Raw genomic sequence first — 17,390 nt, 5'->3', positions numbered from 1 at the left:
TGCTAGGTATCAAGAGTTCTAAACTTCTCCCGTGTGGTAGGCGCAGAAACCATGTCAGTTTTGTGTATGTACCCGATCCACACCGCCGTCACACCAAACTTTGGTGTCGGTGCACCGATCAAGCTACAACAGGTCAAAAGGTAAGTCTGATTGCAGGACACAATTGATTGATATTTTTTGTCAAATTCAGTTTTATTTCGTGAAACGGAATGGGGAAATTAACGATTCCCTCGATTGATAGTTTTAATTCATTTTGTATAATGAAAACAAAAAAAAAACAGGCGCGTCCAAGTAAAAAGAATCCAATTGTAGACGCAAGCTGAGGCTAGAAATTAGATAACAAAAAAAAAGTAGTCCAGCGAATAATTTCGAATTCAGTCAAGGGTTTAAATCGAGATAAACCAATGTGCTATTGCTTGGTAAACTGGTGCTTCCTCTTGTGCTCCGGCCAGTCGTTCTCCTGGCAGGTGCGCGAACAGTACGAAACATTAAAGCAGCAGTGGAGTACAGCTTCGAGATCACAGATGTTGCACTGGAATAGTGGTAAGGAAGAAGAATATTAGCACCCTAATCGAAAGGAGACAAAACAGGTCGGCTTACCCAACGCTTGCGCTTGATGGCATCAATGCGCAGCGTGTACTCGTTGACGACCGAGCGAATCCTATGTGAGAAAAGAAAAGCAAACACAAATAAGTGTCAAGTTGGTCATTTGTGACCTCCGCTGCGGTTACTTTTTCTGCCACCGGTCAATATCCTCCTGCAGTGCGTTCACAGCCAATCGCTTCACCGTTTCGATGTCGTCAATTTCGTCCATCAGTTCCTTAAGCTTGATCGCATCCTCCGAGTACTGTCGCTTGAGTTGCGCTTTGATGCGTGGACTGCGCGGTTTCGGCGCCGCTTCGTTGGACGGTCCCGGCAAGGCAAGCATGGCCGAACTGGTGCCGAGAGCATCTGCTGGATCGCTGCGAAAGGGTGGCGTTGGATTGCGAGCCTTAACTCGCTTGGTCGGCGTCGTTGGCTCGCTGGGCACAGCTGGTTCCAACGTACGCTTCTGCCGCTTAGTGGGCGTCGTTGGGTCGCTGGGAACAACCGGGTGCGGATCCAAAGTACGCTTCTGCCGGATGTTGTTGGTGTTCTGCGGGGGTGAAGGACAAACTTCCAGTTGAGGAGCCACCTGGTCCAGCGATTCGTCTGTTTGTTGAGGAGCTGATGAGTTGGAAGGGGCACTGGCAAGGCTCACGTTGGAACGATGTACCTTTGGTTTGCGACCTCGCTTTTTGGGCGTCTTCGGAGCCGGAGTCAGTTGCTGTACCGGCATTGGTGAGATCTCGACGCCTGCACTCTGGAGCAACACGCTGATTGGAGGAGTCTTGCTTCCGTAAGCGTAGTACTCCTTGTCCTTCGGGAGGCTCATCAGTGCCTGGTGCTTGTGAAGTTCACCCATCGCGAGTTGAAAGCCCGCTTTTTTTGGGTTTATCTTGAGCTGTTCGAAATCGGAATCGATCGGCTTTACGTAAATGGCATCGACGACTGCTCGCGTGTGCGTTCCCCCAAAGAAACGAACGTCGTACTTGTTGTTAACCACCCGGACCACCTTAGCCGGCCAGTACTGGTATCCCTTCTGCTTGGCAAAAACTAGCTCATGGCGTGTGTGACACGGCCGCGCAAACCAGTCCGGTTCGGCTTTTTCGTTGCTGTGCCGGAAGCAATCCCGGCACTGTCGTATTTCGTACAGATCGTACGTACAGTCGGTAATGAAGTACATCGCAGCGCTGTACTCCAACGAACCAGCTCCATGAATAACGGCAATATTGTGCGCTATGTCCTGCGTGTCGGCGCTGAATTCCTCGAGCGTTTCATACTGGCCATGTTCGATTTTCAACATAATGGCGTCGAGATCGATCGAGAAACGTACCAGCATTTTTTTGCTCAGCTCCAAATTTTCCACCCGCTCCGCCGAGCGCGGCTGGTTGTTGAACAGCCTGGTAAGCGAGTAGGTATCTGCCGGGAGCCAGGATTTGTACTCGTCAACGATAAACTTGAGCAAATAGTTCAGCTCGGATTGGCTCATGTTCGGAGGTGTATTGTACTGGTTGCCTTGCACCTGTCGGCAAGGGTAGCAAAACTTCTGCATCAAATCTTCACTGTCCATAATACTGGGTCCATTATCCTCCGGCTTCACCGTCGGTGTGTTGAGCCGCTCTTCCAGGCGCCGATCCGGTGGCCTAATCAAGCCAACAAACTGTGGCTCGTCAGATGTCAGCTCTTGTTTGAGATCTTCTTGCTTCACGTCGATTTTGCTCTCGTTCCGGTTGGAATCGATCATCGGAGTTGGCATCCGAATTTCCATAACCTCGGACTGGCTAGCCACGGACGAAGCCGGTGAGTTTACGGATCGTGTTTCATTTGTACCCGCAGCCGCCGCCACGACACCTGTCCCGAAGTCAGACATGTTGATCCTTTTTTTCGTGGTAAACCGTTCCATTACCACCTGCTTGGCTTCAGTTGTTCGTGCGCAAGAAAGGTGGAAAACTCGCAAACAGCTCGAACATTTGGAGACGTTTCCTTCCAGGTGGCACTCGTAGCAATATGGATCCGGATGATCGTCCGGAAACGAAAACTTGTCAGCATCCGGGAGCGCATAATGATAAACAGATTTGGGTTTGGGCCTTTTCGGTTTATCCACAACCTGGATCAGCCCGTCGACCACTGCGTTACTCACGAACGATTCAATTTGGTCTAACAATTAAAAAGAAAAAAGACGATTACATTTGCATCTAAATAAAAACAACCCCAAAACAAAACCCTACCGCCGGTTGCCACAGGGAACTCCTTTTGCAAAATTTTTACCAGCCTGGTGTGTTCGGTTTCCTCGTCATCGTGCCGGATGATCGACCACATTTTCTTGACCACCTCGGCGGGTTCGTTCCGGTGGTAGCGTTCCATGTTTGCCTAAAAAAAAAAACAAAACAAAGCAATAATTGTTTTGCACAAACAAAAGCCACCGATTTGTTGTACTCACATACATCCTGCCGTCCGGAAGCGGAAATTTGGCCTGATTTGATCACCTTTTTTCGACGGTTACATCGAGAGCCACAAGAACTGCATTGTTCGGAAGTTGGCGGGAAGAACTCAAACTTTCTTGTTTATCAAAAATCTTTGACAGCGTGCGTGCGAATCCTTCGAGAGAAAAATGTAAAATGAACGTCTGGCTGTGTGCGGGTGCGTCCGTAAATTACGTAAATTACTGTGAAAAGTTCTAGAGTTTTTTTTGAATAGGTCCTATAAACATATGAAAGACAATAGCTTATAGGAACTTTTCAAAAACAATCTCTAGAGTTGAAATACACAATAGAGTTATCTACGTGCGCATGTATTGCGTGTTTGTACACGAAGGGTTTTTAGGTTAAAATTTGTACCCGCCAGCAAAAACAAATGGTAAGCTAGTGTGCGTGAGATCGGGCTTATGGTACGTTCGTTTGAACAGCCGCACTCGTCGGTGTCAGTTTTGGTTCAATAGAGTTATCTAAGCCCGAGCTCACGCACACTAGCACCCCATTTGTTTTGCTGGCGGGTACAAAATTTAACCTCAATCTTTTTCGTGTACGTATACGCAATACATGTGCACGTAGATAGCTCTATCGAACGTCATCTGTCAGTGTGCTTGGAACTCGCATGAAACATGAAACTGAAAATATATCGAGCCTGGTTTGAATCAACAAAAAATGCGTAGAAACAAACCTTGATTTACTCAATTCTACAAAAGTCTTTTGTTGTTTTGAAAAAGCTGCTTTGACGTTTAGCGTTGATTCAACAAAAATCTTGATTTTCAAATCAACAAAATGTTTGGTTGATTCAAATATGCCTTATTTTTCTGCGTTTTCTGGAGTTTGTTCAGGTTCAATAAACCAAATTTTCATTTGTTGCCGCCTTTAGTCGGGGTATTCAAAAACATCCGAAAAGCAAAATATAAAAAAATGGTATTGGAACTTTTAAAAAACTCCAAGATTGGATTTTTATCACGATTTTCATGCATGGAAAATAAAACGATGCTGAAATCTTAAAATATGTGCGCGGGGTTTAAGGATGAACCCTTGATTGCACAAAACAGAAAAAGAGAAAGAGAAAGAGAGAAAGAAATGGAACACACTCAAAAAAATATTCACATTGAAGTTACGTGAAAAGCTATGTACACGGATTTCACACAAACTACTATCCAGGTTTTTAAGCGAAGATGGCGTTCAAATTGTGAACGTCCGAAATGTCAGAATCGCTCAGTAGCACCAACATTAGAAAAAAAATGTGGCTGTCATGCCATGGCACAGTTTATTCGTAATGTTGGTACCACTGCATGGCTTTGACATTTCGGGCGTTCACAATTCGAACGCCATCTTCGCTTAAAAATCTGGATACGTTTGTTTTGATAGTGTGCGTAAGCGCCGTGTAAAAAGTGACAGTTCGTCACTTTTTAGTTTGACTTTGACCAACCAACGGGGTACAAACTAAAAAAGTGTCAAACGAAAAAGTGACCAACCACCGGGGTTGAGTGTAGTATTTTTCCACTAGAGTTTTTACGTAACTTCTACGAGGTGACGTTATTAGAAATGAAATCTGTTTGGCCAGATCATTGCACGTTGTTTTTACGTGTTTCACACGTAAAAGCTAAATGAAAAAACCGATGATTTGTACATGTTTGTTGTATTTAGTAAACGTCTTTTTATAATATCGCGCAAAATATTCCACACGTAGATGCTGTTGAAATCTGCAGTTTTTTTTTTAATTTATATTTATTCAAATTTCTTTTCCATGTACATTCATTCAGTTAAAATATTATTGAGTGTCCAATCACAAACGATGACTTTTCACCTCAATTTTAAATACTAGCAACTTTCATTTATTCATGAAATATTGTAGCTTTCGCTATTCAGTGATTTCAAATGTAGGAGGTCCTACATGTACAAAAGGGAAAAGGGATACCTTAAAACTAACTTATAAACTATATAAAGAGCGGATCAATGCAGCTGAAGACTGCAATGATTTTTGTCGAAATGCATCAATTATCTTATTGGACATAACATCCAAAGTGTCAACTTCGGCTAATTGATGAAGTTCACTGGTGCTGAACCAGGGAGGAAGTTTCAGAATCATTTTCAGAATTTTGTTCTGAATCCTCTGAAGTTTTTTCTTCCTGGTTAAGCAACAGCTTGTCCAGATCGGCACAGCATAAAGCATGGCAGGTCTGAAAATTTGTTTATAAATTAACAGTTTATTCTTGAGACAAAGTCTAGAATTCCTGTTTATAGGGGAACGGCATCTAATTCCAGCGTGCCTCTAATGTTGGCAGGTCAGAACTTTGACATTCAATTAAAGCTAATTAAAAGCGTTTTCAACTGAAATCGAGTGATAAATAGCTCAATGAGAAGCGAGCAAGCAAGTTTCTATCAAAAGTTTTGCAAAATTAGTTGTTTAAATAGTGAAAATCAGCAAATTGGATGGAATTAGGAGCGAGTGATTAACCTGCCAAACATACGAGAATTTCCCCTAGGTGGATTCAAACATTTAATATATTTGTTACATTTAACCTGGATACTTTCAATGTGATCCTTGTAAGTAAGGTTTTTGTCAAAACCAAGTCCAAGATATTTCACTTGATCCTCCCACTTTAAATTTACCTCATTCATCTTTATAATGTGATGACTTTTGGTTTAAGAAAATCAGCCCTTGGTTTGTGAGGGAAAATAATAAGTTGAGTTTTTGCAGCATTTGGAGTAATTTTCCATTCTTTCAAATAAGAATTGAAAATATCCAAGCTTTTTGTAATCTTCTTGTGATGACACGAAGGCTTCTGCCTTTGGCGGAGATGCTTGTGTCATCAGCAAAAGTGATTTCTGACATCCTGGGGCAAATCAGGCAAGTCAGAAGTAAAAATATTGTATAAAATTGGACCCAAAATGCTTCCTTGAGGGACGCCAGCACGTACAGGTAGTTGATCAGATTTGCTATTCTGATAACATACCTGCAGAGTACGATCCGTCAAATAATTTTGAATAATTTTCACGATATAAATCGGAAAATTAAACCTTTTCAATTTCGCAATCAAACCTTTATGCCAAACACTGTCAAATGCTTTTTCTATGTCTAGAAGAGCAGCGCCAGTAGAATAGCCCTCAGATTTGTTGCTTCGAATTAAATTTGAAACTCTCAACAACTGATGAGTAGTTGAATGCCCAAGGCGAAATCCAAACTGCTCATCAGCGAAAATTGAATTTTCATTAATGTGCGTCATCATTCTATTAAGAATTATTTCAATTTTCAATTCGGTTTTATTGGTGAATAATCAAGATACAATAAGTTATTTTGAAGTGCATAACAGAGTTTTGGAGTTCCTTACAGCTGTGTGTTGCATCATAATCCATTTAGGAACAATTATTTCTTTAACTAAGGCACTAGCAAGAGTAAGAAAAACTATAAAAAAAAACTTACAGAAATTGCAAAGGAAAGGGGATAGAGGAAGAGAAAGCTTATATCTAGATCACAGGTAATTTATCCTTTGTAGATGTATTTGATCATCAGTTCCCCAAGGGCCAGGAATTGTTCTGCCTTGTTCCGGCAGCTCCGAAACCGCGTCATCATCTCCCCCGCGAGAGCAAAGAACTCCGGCAGGGTGAAGAGATCTTCTCCGGTGACTTCTTGCTGGGCCGTACTGCCGCTACCGGCAGCGACCACGCTGGCGAACGAACGCCCCCAACCAGGAGGGAACGCTGAGTTTTCCGCTGGAACCGTACGCTGTCCAGCTGCAGGAACGGCTGCGCTCGTACTTCGCTGAGGAGGGTGGAACGCTTTCTTATTCCTCTTTTCCTGCTCCTCGAGGTAGGCCTTGCGCGCGACGCATCCGCGGTAATTGCCGGTATGGTTGCCGTCACAGTTCGCGCACTTTACGCGCGGCTTGGTTTGTTCTGCCTTGTCCCCCAAGTCCGCCTTTCGTGGCAGTGCGCACGCCTCCGAGAGGTGTGACTCACCGCACTTCACGCAGCGGGGCCGGAGGTTGCAGTTCCGCGAGCCGTGGCCGAATTTCTGGCACCGGTGGCATTGCGCTACGTCCGTCGGGTTTTTGTGTAAAACCGCCAGTTTACCCAAAACCGTCCAACGTTTTAGTCCGCCGCAGGTCTTGGATCTTGACGGTGCCGCGGTCGAAGTACAACAGGTACAGTGTGTGTGTACCTGTTACCGTTGTCTTGCGCGAGAGCACTTTAATCTCCCGCGGTTTTATTCCGGCGTCCGAAAGGTGACCCTTCAGGTCGGAGATCGGACGGTCTTGATAACCCTGCAAGACGACCTTAACAGGGGGCTTCTCGGGGTTGTATGTGTAGAAGTTGAAGTTGCTACGCTTCAATTCTTCAAACACCAGGTCGAAATTCTTTTTGGTCAGTGTGATCACTTGCACTGCCGACTTACCGATTTTCAGACAATATCCGAGGCCTTCCAGCAACTCGTCAACATCGTCCGCTAACGTGTCCAAAACAAAAATTGAGGTGGTCTACGTTCCGCTGGAGAGTTGTTCTTTTTGACGTCGGCACTTTTTCCGTGCACGACCATCATCGTCGTCGTCGTCGTCGGTAGTGCTGCTACCGTCAGAGTTGTTATTTTCTTCGTCGTCGCTCAGCATCTGGAACTCGTTCCTGATGGGGATGTTGGCGGATGTTGATGTGCCACTGGTTGTGGCACCGGAAGTACCGGAACGGGTTCGCACTGGTGATCTTGGGACATATCCGGGATGTAGTAACTTTTGTCGATGCCTTCAGCGCTGACGCTCCCTGCGCGATGGCGGCCGACACGGCGTTGGTTTGTTTACCTTTTGCACACGGCCGGTAGACGAACTTCGCGGGTTTTCGAGGCCGCACTCGAACTGCCACGGCCACGGCCGGCTTTTGGCATGCTGGAGAAGCAAACTCGCGGGTAACCACAATCAATTACGGCGAAAAAAATCGAAAAAACGATGGAGCACTGAGCACTAGCTGCATGCTCTCGTGCGTACACGTATTAAGAATTATTCTTTCGAATAATTTACTAATAGATGAAAGCAAACTAATGGGCCGATAGCTTGAGGCTTCAGCAGGATTTTTATCCGGTTTCAAAATCGGAATAACTTTGGCATTTTTCCAACTACTGGGAAAATATGCCAAATCAAAACATTTGTTGAAAATTTTGACCAAGCTACTTAAAGTTGCTTCTGGTAATTTTTTAATTAAAATGTAAAAATGCCATCCTTACCAGGGGCTTTCATATTTTTAATTTTTTTGATAATAGATTTTATTTCATTCAGATCCGTATTAAAAACTTCATCTGATGAAAATTCTTGTTCAACAATATTCTGAAATTCTATTGAAATTTGATCTTCAATAGGACTCAAAACATTCAAGTTGAAATTATGAGCACTCTCAAACTGCTGAGCAAGTTTTTGAGCTTTTTCGCCATTAGTTAATAGAATAATTGAAATCTGCAGTGTTCACCTTCTTTACACCACCTTGGTGTGCCGTTATTGTGCTAACCTTGCTAGCATAGCCTTGGTGGTTGTGACAGCTCATTCCCGCCAAACCAGTCGACGCGTGCGGTTGCATGTTGTGTTTGCTCGCCAAATAAAAGTTCTTTCGTGGAAGTTTCTCGCGTGTTCTTTCTTTCCTCGATTCCGATCCGATTCGCGGTAATCCGCTGTGCGTTCTGGACGGCAAATTCCGTCAGGTTATGGGCCCAGTTAGGACGGTTTCGGGAAAGTGCAAAGGGACGGTTCCGCGTGGAGGAAAAGTTTAGTTTTTCGCGTGGTGAACGAAAAGTGTGCTCGCTTTTGTTTACCGTTCGGTGGAGGAGCACCAACGGAAAAGTGAGGTTGTGTTTTTCGCGTGTGGAAGAACTTTGAAGTGCGCGTGAAAAATGGCCGGAAAGTTCGGGATTGCCAAGCTCGATGGCACGAACTGGCCAGTGTGGGAGATGCGTGTGGAGGCACTCTTGGCCGTCGAAGACCTCTGGGAGGTTGTGATGGAAGATGTGCCGGCGGCAGAGAAGCAGGACGCGGCTTGGAGGAGCTGCGACCGGAAGGCGAAGGAAAACATCGTGTCACTGCTGGTGGACAGCCAGCGGTCGCTCGTGGAGGGAGAAGCCCACGCGCGGGACGTTTTTAAAGCTCTCAAGGAACATCATCAGCAGGTGAGCCGATCCGCGGAACACACACAGCGAGGGAAAGCACGGAAGTGCTTCCGTTGTGGCCAGCCGGGGCATTTCAAGCGGAGTTGCCCGGTGCGTGGCGGATTGCGGCGAAAAAGCGAGAAGGAGATCGCCGGGAAGACGGCGACGGTGTCCATCGAGGGCACGGCGGCGGCGGCGGCTGCCGGAACCTTGAAGTTCAAATCGCCGGGTGCACGGAGATCGAGACCGCTGAAAGCGACGAACAGGACGTCGCGCTCACCACCGGAGTGGGGAGATCTGCGAATTGGGTGATTGACAGTGGTGCCAGCGCGCACATGAGCAACGACAGGAAATTTTTCTCGTCGCTGCGGGAATTTGCTGGTGGTTATATCACGGTGGCCAACGGAAAGCAGACGGAGATTCGTGGTGAAGGAAGCGGGGTAGTGTACGGCATTGACGGCGAGGAAAAGCCGAAGAAGATCGACATCGGTGAAGTGAAGTTCGTGCCAGGACTAGCTACGAACTTGCTCTCGGTCGGGAAGTTGGCAGAAAAGAACTACAGTGTTGTGTTTGAGAAGAAAAGCTGTTCGATTGTGAGTGCCGAAGGTGAAGTGGTCGCTACGGGTAGACGTCACGGAGGACTCTACTACCTGCGCCAGACGAAAGCGGCGGTCAAATCGATGGCGGCTGTGGAGGCTCGACACAACGAGGGTTGCCAGCACCAGTGGCACCGACGGCTCGGTCATCACGACTGGACAGTGGCAGAGCGGATCTACAAGGAGGGGCTTGCCACGGGGATGAAAGTGACGGACTGTGGACAGCGTTTGGTGTGTGAGTGCTGCGAGGAGGGTAAGTCAACCAATTTACCTCCTATGCTCGGCCGGAAGTCGAAACAATTGCTAGACGTGGTGCACGCTAGCGTTTGTGGGCCGATGCGAACCGTTACGCCAAGCGGAAATCGATTCGTCTTGACGATATTGCGCGTATTCCCGTAGAAGACACGCGGCATACCAGTCTCGAAACGACGCGCCGCACTTTCGGCAAATGCGCGCTGTCAAATCCCATACTGCGCGTTTAGTTTTTGTTGATCTTCTTCTTCGAATTGCATGGCATTGTTGCCGGGTATGTTTTTTATTGCACCAAAAGTGCAAAAAATCGCTGGCAACAATGTCTGCGGCACATTCTGAAATGCCGCGCGGCATGTACCTTTGAAAGAAACGGACAATAATCGATGACTTCAGTAGGTTTACGGTCACCTACCTGCTGAAGCGGAAGTGCGAAGCGGCGAGTGGGATCAAGGAGTACATCCAGTGTGTCGAGAGCCAGTTTGGGCGCAAGCCGCGAGTGGTGAGGTCGGATGGAGGGGGAGTGTTCAACAACACAGAACTCCGGAACTTCTACAAGGTGGAAGGGATCCAGCCTCAGTTCACCAATGTGCGTAACGGCATCGCTGAAGGGAAGACCAAGTCGCTGATTGAAATTGCTACGTGCATGCTGAGCGACGCGGAAATGGACATGCGATTCTGGGGTGAGGCCATGCTCACGGCCACGTACCTCCAGAACAGGATGCCGATTGTACCGGATCAGAACACGCCCTACGAGCTCTGGTGGGGACAGAAGCCAGACCTGGAACACCTCCGAGTGTTCGGTAGTAGAGCATATGTCAACATGCCGGAAAAGGAGCTGATCTTCGTCGGGTACGCCTTGGACCGAGAAGCGTACCGGTTTGTCGACCTGGAGACGGACAAGGTCACCGTTAGCCGTGACGCCAGATTCTTCGAACTCGGCGACGGCACAACAACGGTGGAGTGGCCTTCGTCGGAACCAGCGGAAGAGATCCAGTTGAAGCCGATCGTTGTGAAGGAAGAGTTCGAGGAACAAGAAGTCGGAGACAACGCGGCTGGAAGACGAAGAAGCTGAAAATGAGGCCAGCGAAAGTGACGACGAAGAGTTCTTCGAAGCAGAAGGAGACGAAGGCGGACCGAGTCTAAGCCTTCGACGCTCGGGAAGGTCGAATCTGGGAGCAAGACCGCGCTACCTGGACGACTACGAGGTGAAGCACGCTGTCGGGATCGCGGTGAGCGCAGTCGAGGAGACTGCAGGCCGCATGGAGGAGCTGAAAGGACGGAAGTGGAGCACATTTAAGCGGTGCATTCAAAGGCTGTGGCTGTGAGAGGAGGGGGAGTGTTGAAATGTGCAGTGTTCACCTTCTTTACACCACCTTGGTGTGCCGTTATTGTGCTAACCTTGCTAGCATAGCCTTGGTGGTTGTGACAGCTCATTCCCGCCAAACCAGTCGACGCGTGCGGTTGCATGTTGTGTTTGCTCGCCAAATAAAAGTTCTTTCGTGGAAGTTTCTCGCGTGTTCTTTCTTTCCTCGATTCCGATCCGATTCGCGGTAATCCGCTGTGCGTTCTGGACGGCAAATTCCGTCAGATGCTACGTTAAAAATCCTGTAACCCCCATTTTCCTCTCCATACGTCCTTTTTACATGACACACGTAAAAATAATGTGAAAGTTTACCGGCAAAAAAATGATTTCATGTTGAAGTTACGTGAAAAACCTTATAGTATTTTTCCACTTAGTTTTATCATGTAGCTATTATGTAAACAATGTAACTTCAGTATGACTCGAGTGCGGCATTCTGCCAAATTTCTACGTCTATACATTTTTTTGATTAGGTCCTATAAACAAATGAAACACAATAGCTTATAGGACCTTTTCAAATAAAACTCTAGACGTGATTATTTTAATATGAAAATTGATAGCGTACGGTGAAGACCTGTGCCAAACTATGCTCGTTAAATTTAGTTGAAAAAGAACGGAACGGTAAGTTAAATTAAATTTGAATAATTTTATATGTAATTAATAAAAGTTTTTGCAGAAGCTGATTTCTAAAGGCCGAAACTTAAGTTTTTTCGGCGGCCATTGGCACCAAAACTGGTCATCACATTCAATCTCCAGTTGGCAAAGTTCGGGAGCCCATAAAATTCGATACAGCTTGCTACGCCGGGACTTCACTAAGGTCTTGGCCATCAACAGCAGAATTATGAAGAGGTTAGTTTTCCAAAATCTCAAAAATTATACAAACTGTTACTTTATGACCCTTTCTCTTTTGTCTAACTACAGATCGCTGAGCCATAGACTAATAAAAGACTACACAGTAAGCTCTGAACCATGACTCAACCTTTTTATGACCCCTCGGCACGGCCGGTTCACTGTCAAAAATGACAGATCGAAATGTCATCAACTGGCAGCTCTGACGTTGACATGACATTTCACGCAATGTTATTGTTTATGTTTTGTTTTGAATTAAACGGAAAATGTTCCAGATGCGGACGGTAATTACTAGAGTGAACCATCGTTCGGGGGGGGGATCCTGAGGGTGGTCGAATTTCTAGCGATTCCGTGTGTCTGCTGAAAGATAGACACGCCTACGCCTGAAGGTCATTCCGGGATTCGAACGGCAACATGGGCCTCACCATCGAGGGCAAGAAGTGGCTCCCGATCGAGATCATTTCGGGCTGTCAATCGTCATCCTCCCAGAAAACGACCACGTGAACACCGTCGGGTTTACCAAGCAAAGCGGCGTATCTAGTCGTGGCCCGCCTCCGGTTGATACTGCCGGGGCAAGACTGACCTTCTTCAAGCCGGGATCTTCATCCAGAAAGGCAAGAAAGTCCTTGCAGACGCCATCTGGGCCTCGACGTACTGAATCTACTTCAAAACTTCAACAGGCCCAAGATCTTTGCCCCGAACTGCCATTCCGAACCCGGGGCATGAGCTCGAACCAGCAACTTGGAACTGGCAACGAGGAAGACGAACAACGCAGCTTGTCAGCAAGCAGGTGCAGGGCATGCGCATCCTTAAAGTTACTAGCGGAGGTCAGCACAGTTTGTCCCATGTAGAGGGAGACTTAGAGGAAGCCACCCCGTCACGGAACCGAAACCCGCCGCCGCCGCTAAGTCCAAGAATGTAGAATGAGAATAAATTTTACTACCAAGAAAACAAATACGCGGATACTTTTTATCATGTACTTCAAATTTTATTTTCAATTGTTGGTTACAAATATTTTCAACTTGATCTAAAAATTCACTTCTTCTTGACCAACTCCTCGCCCTTCTGGATGTTTTTCTTCAGCTCCTGAATGGCCTTCTTGGTAATATCCGAGCGGAAAAGACCGGAATGTTGACCTCTTGTGGGTCGACTCCGGCACGGTCAATGTCCAGCATGGAAATGGCCAACACGCGCTTTGGGTCCAAAACTGCAGCCTTGGGCAGAGTGTCGCAGGCAATCGGGACCGTTGAGTTAACCGGATTCGAGATGGGGGCACGCATTGGCACATCCGGCGGCGAGGCCGCGGGCGATCAAGGTGTTCGTGTTGAACAGATTTGGCTCGCTGAACAATAATCCCTGCACTGCTGATTAACTTATTGCAAAGCAAAACAACACAAACAAGATGCGCGCGTAAATCAACACAAAACGAAATCGAAAAAGCCAGCGCTGCCAGGTCGATCTGTCATACGAGGGGCGAGCCGATATGGGGTTCAACGTTGTACCCGCGGTTCACAGCTTATGAGTCATACTTTTTGGAAAATTTTGTTCGGAGTGAGTAGTCTTTAATTAGTCTATGGCTGAGCGCTGACATCAATAGAGCTTTATGACGTTTCACGTACGCACACTAGCGCACCATTTGATTTGCTGGCCGGACAAAATTTAACCTCACTTTTTTTTCGTGTACGTACACGCAATAGAGTTATCTAAGCCCGAGCTCACGCACACTAGTACCCCATTTGTTTTGCTGGCGGGTACAAAATTTAACCTCAATCTTTTTCGTGTACGTACACGCAATACATGCGCACGTAGATAGCTCTATACATACGCACGTAGATTACTCTATAGCGGCCGATTAACCTGGTAACGTAACCGGCCATCTCCAACAACTCCCGGTTGGCTGCAGTCATGGACACGGAAAATCTCGACAATGCTGTTATATGTTATAAGAGTTACGGCCAAGTAGAAGTAGTAGTTAACGTGGTGCACAAAGCACTGGCCATCGGTGGCGATTTTGCACGTGGCAAATGGACTGTACTACTTGGAGGTCCTTGGGGAGGTGATCGTGACTATTTGGTCAAGCACATTGTCGAGGCAGCGCCGAACTGGTGGAAAGGTCTCATTGGTGTTCCCAGCTAATGTAATTTTTTTACAATTAAGCTACTTATGGTGAGATTTTTCTAAATACTGGTTAAATAAAACAAGTTTATGCAAATTTAACTGACTTCATTATTAATTCTATTCGAAAAAATAAAAAAAAGTGAAACAAAAACCAAATTCTACTACTACAAAGTTCATATAACGTTTACTAAAACAAACACGTAGATATCATCGACATTCCATTTAGCTTATACGTGTGAAACACGTAGAATAAACGTGAAATGATCTGGCCACGCAAATTCCGTTTCTACTGTAGTCTGAATTAACATAAAAACTTTAGTGGAAAAATACCACATAGCTTTTCACGTAACTTCAACGTGAATGTTTTTTGTGGTATTTTTCCACTAAAGTTTTCACGTAACTTCTACGAGGCAGCCCTACACTGAAAGCCCAACCATGGTAGTTTTAAGAAAATTTGCTAAAAATGCTGGAATCCAGGTTTTTAAGCGAAGATGGCGTTCGAATGGTGAACGCCCGAAATGTCAAAATCGCGCAGTAGCACCAACATTAGAAAAAAAAAATGTGGCTGTCATAGAGTTATCTAAGCCCGAGCTCACGCACCCCATTTGTTTTGCTGGCGGGTACAAAATTTAACCTCAATCTTTTTCGTGTACGTACACGCAATACATGCGCACGTAGATAACTCTATGCCATGGCCGGGGGGATGGCAACCCTATTCCGACCAAAGCAAACTGACAACAGTCGACATTAGCACGGTTGTCAAATGAGAGCCCACAACAAAAGCACTAGCTGTCAAATGGTCAAATTTCCCGCAATTTAAACGATAAATACTCGACAAAACAAGTGAATTGTGTTGCTGATGGCAAATTCTATCATATCCTTGGAGATTCCATCCCAAGATTGGCTGAAAATTCATATCGAAAAAAGTGATTTTTCTGTTTACCCATTTTTTGCTTTTTTTCTTTTGGTCGATCAAACAGTGCGCCCGTACAATGTGAATCGGCATTACACATTTTTCAGTTTGGTTTTACACATTTGCATGGGACTTTTGAGTTTAACCAGGATAACACACTTCGTGTTACCCAAGTAATATGAATAATACTGATTCTGAGTGTTTGTTATCTGAACTTCCAAGATGGCGGCGTCGTCGCTATGTCAAAATCGCACAGTAGTACCAACATTAGAAAAAATATGTGGCTGTCATGCCATGGCACACTTCTTCCGTAATGTTGGTACCACTGCGTGATTTTGACATTTCGGGCGTTCACCATTCGAACGCCATCTTCGCTTAAAAACCAGGATTGTCGTTGACGAAGGCCTTTTATGCCACGTTGACGTGGCCGCACATCACCCGGGAGAGGTTATTTGTAAACAACTAGGCAAATCAAGTCGGGTGTTAGGTTGGTCGGGACGTTTTACCCAGTCACGACGTTCTAACAGGATTCTAGCAGAGTTCTCACAGAGCTGGATATTCTTACAGCATTCTAGCAAAAATGTTCAACCGTTCTAGCAGGATTCTGGCAGAACCAGCTCTGCTAGAATATTTCGTGACTGGGTAGGTTTACGTCGTGCGTGGCCTGGAAGAAGTTTGAGAGCTGGGCGAATTAATTTATGATTTTTCTTAGTGCTGGATGGTTAGTTACTTGGGTTGGGTCTTGTAGACACTTTTTCTTCTTTCTTCTTTAAAAGATAGCCCAACGTCTCAGTGTAGGATAAATTTTGCACGAAAGTAAATTGTAATCGTAAACGAGGCGAATAAAATGTCACTGAATAAAATGATGTTCAAATATGCAGCTCAATTGTTTAATATTGGATCTATATTCCACAAAGTTTTTTGCCCGGAAATAGACGCAAAAATTACATAGTTTGATCAATGTATTCTAGATTCTCTATCTAACAATCCACTTCTGTGAGAATGAAAGAGAACACACAATCATCGATTTGAGATTTTTTTTTCGATAGTGCATAATAAAAAATATGGGAAAAATTTCGGGGACTGCAGCCCGGTAGCCCCCTGGCTACGGGCCTGTGCACTAGGTTCCCGTCGAAAATGCACTGCCCTTACACCTACATCTCACCCTTGCTCTGAGTCAGTACGAGCAACACGCTAGAACACGCTTAGAGTGTTCGTGCCAGGCATGCACGCCTTCTTTCCGGTTACGCGTTTTAACTCGGCCGGGGGTGGTACATTGCGTAAGGGTTGATGTAAGTATAAGCGCCTAACCATTTAAAGTGTGCCTATCAATTTTCATTAAACCAAAAACTGTTTTATTTTTAGTTTGAATTCAAAAACTAGTTGTTATTTACAGTCATCCCACATATTCGGAACACTTTTGTGATTTTTTGTCAATAGTATGCCAAATGCATTTTTTCTGGCGCCCCTGCTATTTTTAGGACCTTTATTTGGACATTCTTTTGCTATTCCACTAGTAAAAGTAGTTCTTTTGGGACAAAAAACTGCATTTCGAGACTATTTTATTCAGAGCAGCAAAACACTGCCTCCAAATTGCCCGTTCCATAATTGTGGGATGTTATTGTGCCTCCCACAATTGTGGAACACCTGAATTTTATTGATATTTTCACAAAAAAGTTATCAGACCATTCATAAAACATCACTAAGCTTGACTTTTATTGAATTCAGGGAGTGAAGTCATTATTTTGTTAAAAATATGTACTCCAAGAGAGAATCGGTGGTTTGGTTCCGTTGGCAGATCGGTGATACGTTCTCACGGTATGAGATAGAACGGGGTTCAATTCCCCGGCGGAATACAGTGCACAATTTTTTCGCTAATCAACTTCTTTATTCAATGTTTATCACTTTCCAATGTTTCTCACCATGAGACATGTGTTGCTCTAATTTATACGGTTACCCTCCTTCTGGGTCAAAACTCAAAATTACTGAGAGAATCAAAGTTTGTTTACAACCGTAAGAAAAAAGTGTTCCGAATTTGTGGTTTTCGTGGGTCAATGTTTTTCTTTAAAAACTTGATATAAAAGTTAAAATTTGCAGTTGTTCGTTACAGCTTTCGAAAGAT

General features: G+C 45.3%; 1 protein-coding gene across 1 annotated transcript; it reads right to left on the bottom strand.

Moving 5' to 3' along the window:
- Positions 1-167: 167 nt before the first annotated feature.
- LOC6049660 (zinc finger MYND domain-containing protein 11) lies at positions 168-3,212 on the bottom strand. The gene is made up of 5 exons (XM_038266177.1): positions 3,023-3,212; positions 2,811-2,952; positions 732-2,739; positions 601-661; positions 168-532 (listed from the first exon to the last, which is right to left on the bottom strand). The coding sequence occupies exons 1-5, from the start codon at positions 3,026-3,028 to the stop codon at positions 410-412; spliced, it is 2,340 nt and encodes a 779-aa protein (XP_038122105.1). The 5' UTR covers positions 3,029-3,212; the 3' UTR covers positions 168-409.
- Positions 3,213-17,390: the final 14,178 nt, after the last annotated feature.

The sequence above is a fragment of the Culex quinquefasciatus genome, chromosome 3, assembly GCF_015732765.1.
Source record: "Culex quinquefasciatus strain JHB chromosome 3, VPISU_Cqui_1.0_pri_paternal, whole genome shotgun sequence".
Lineage (NCBI taxonomy): Eukaryota > Metazoa > Arthropoda > Insecta > Diptera > Culicidae > Culex > Culex quinquefasciatus.
This window is presented reverse-complemented; position numbering and strand designations above follow the sequence as displayed.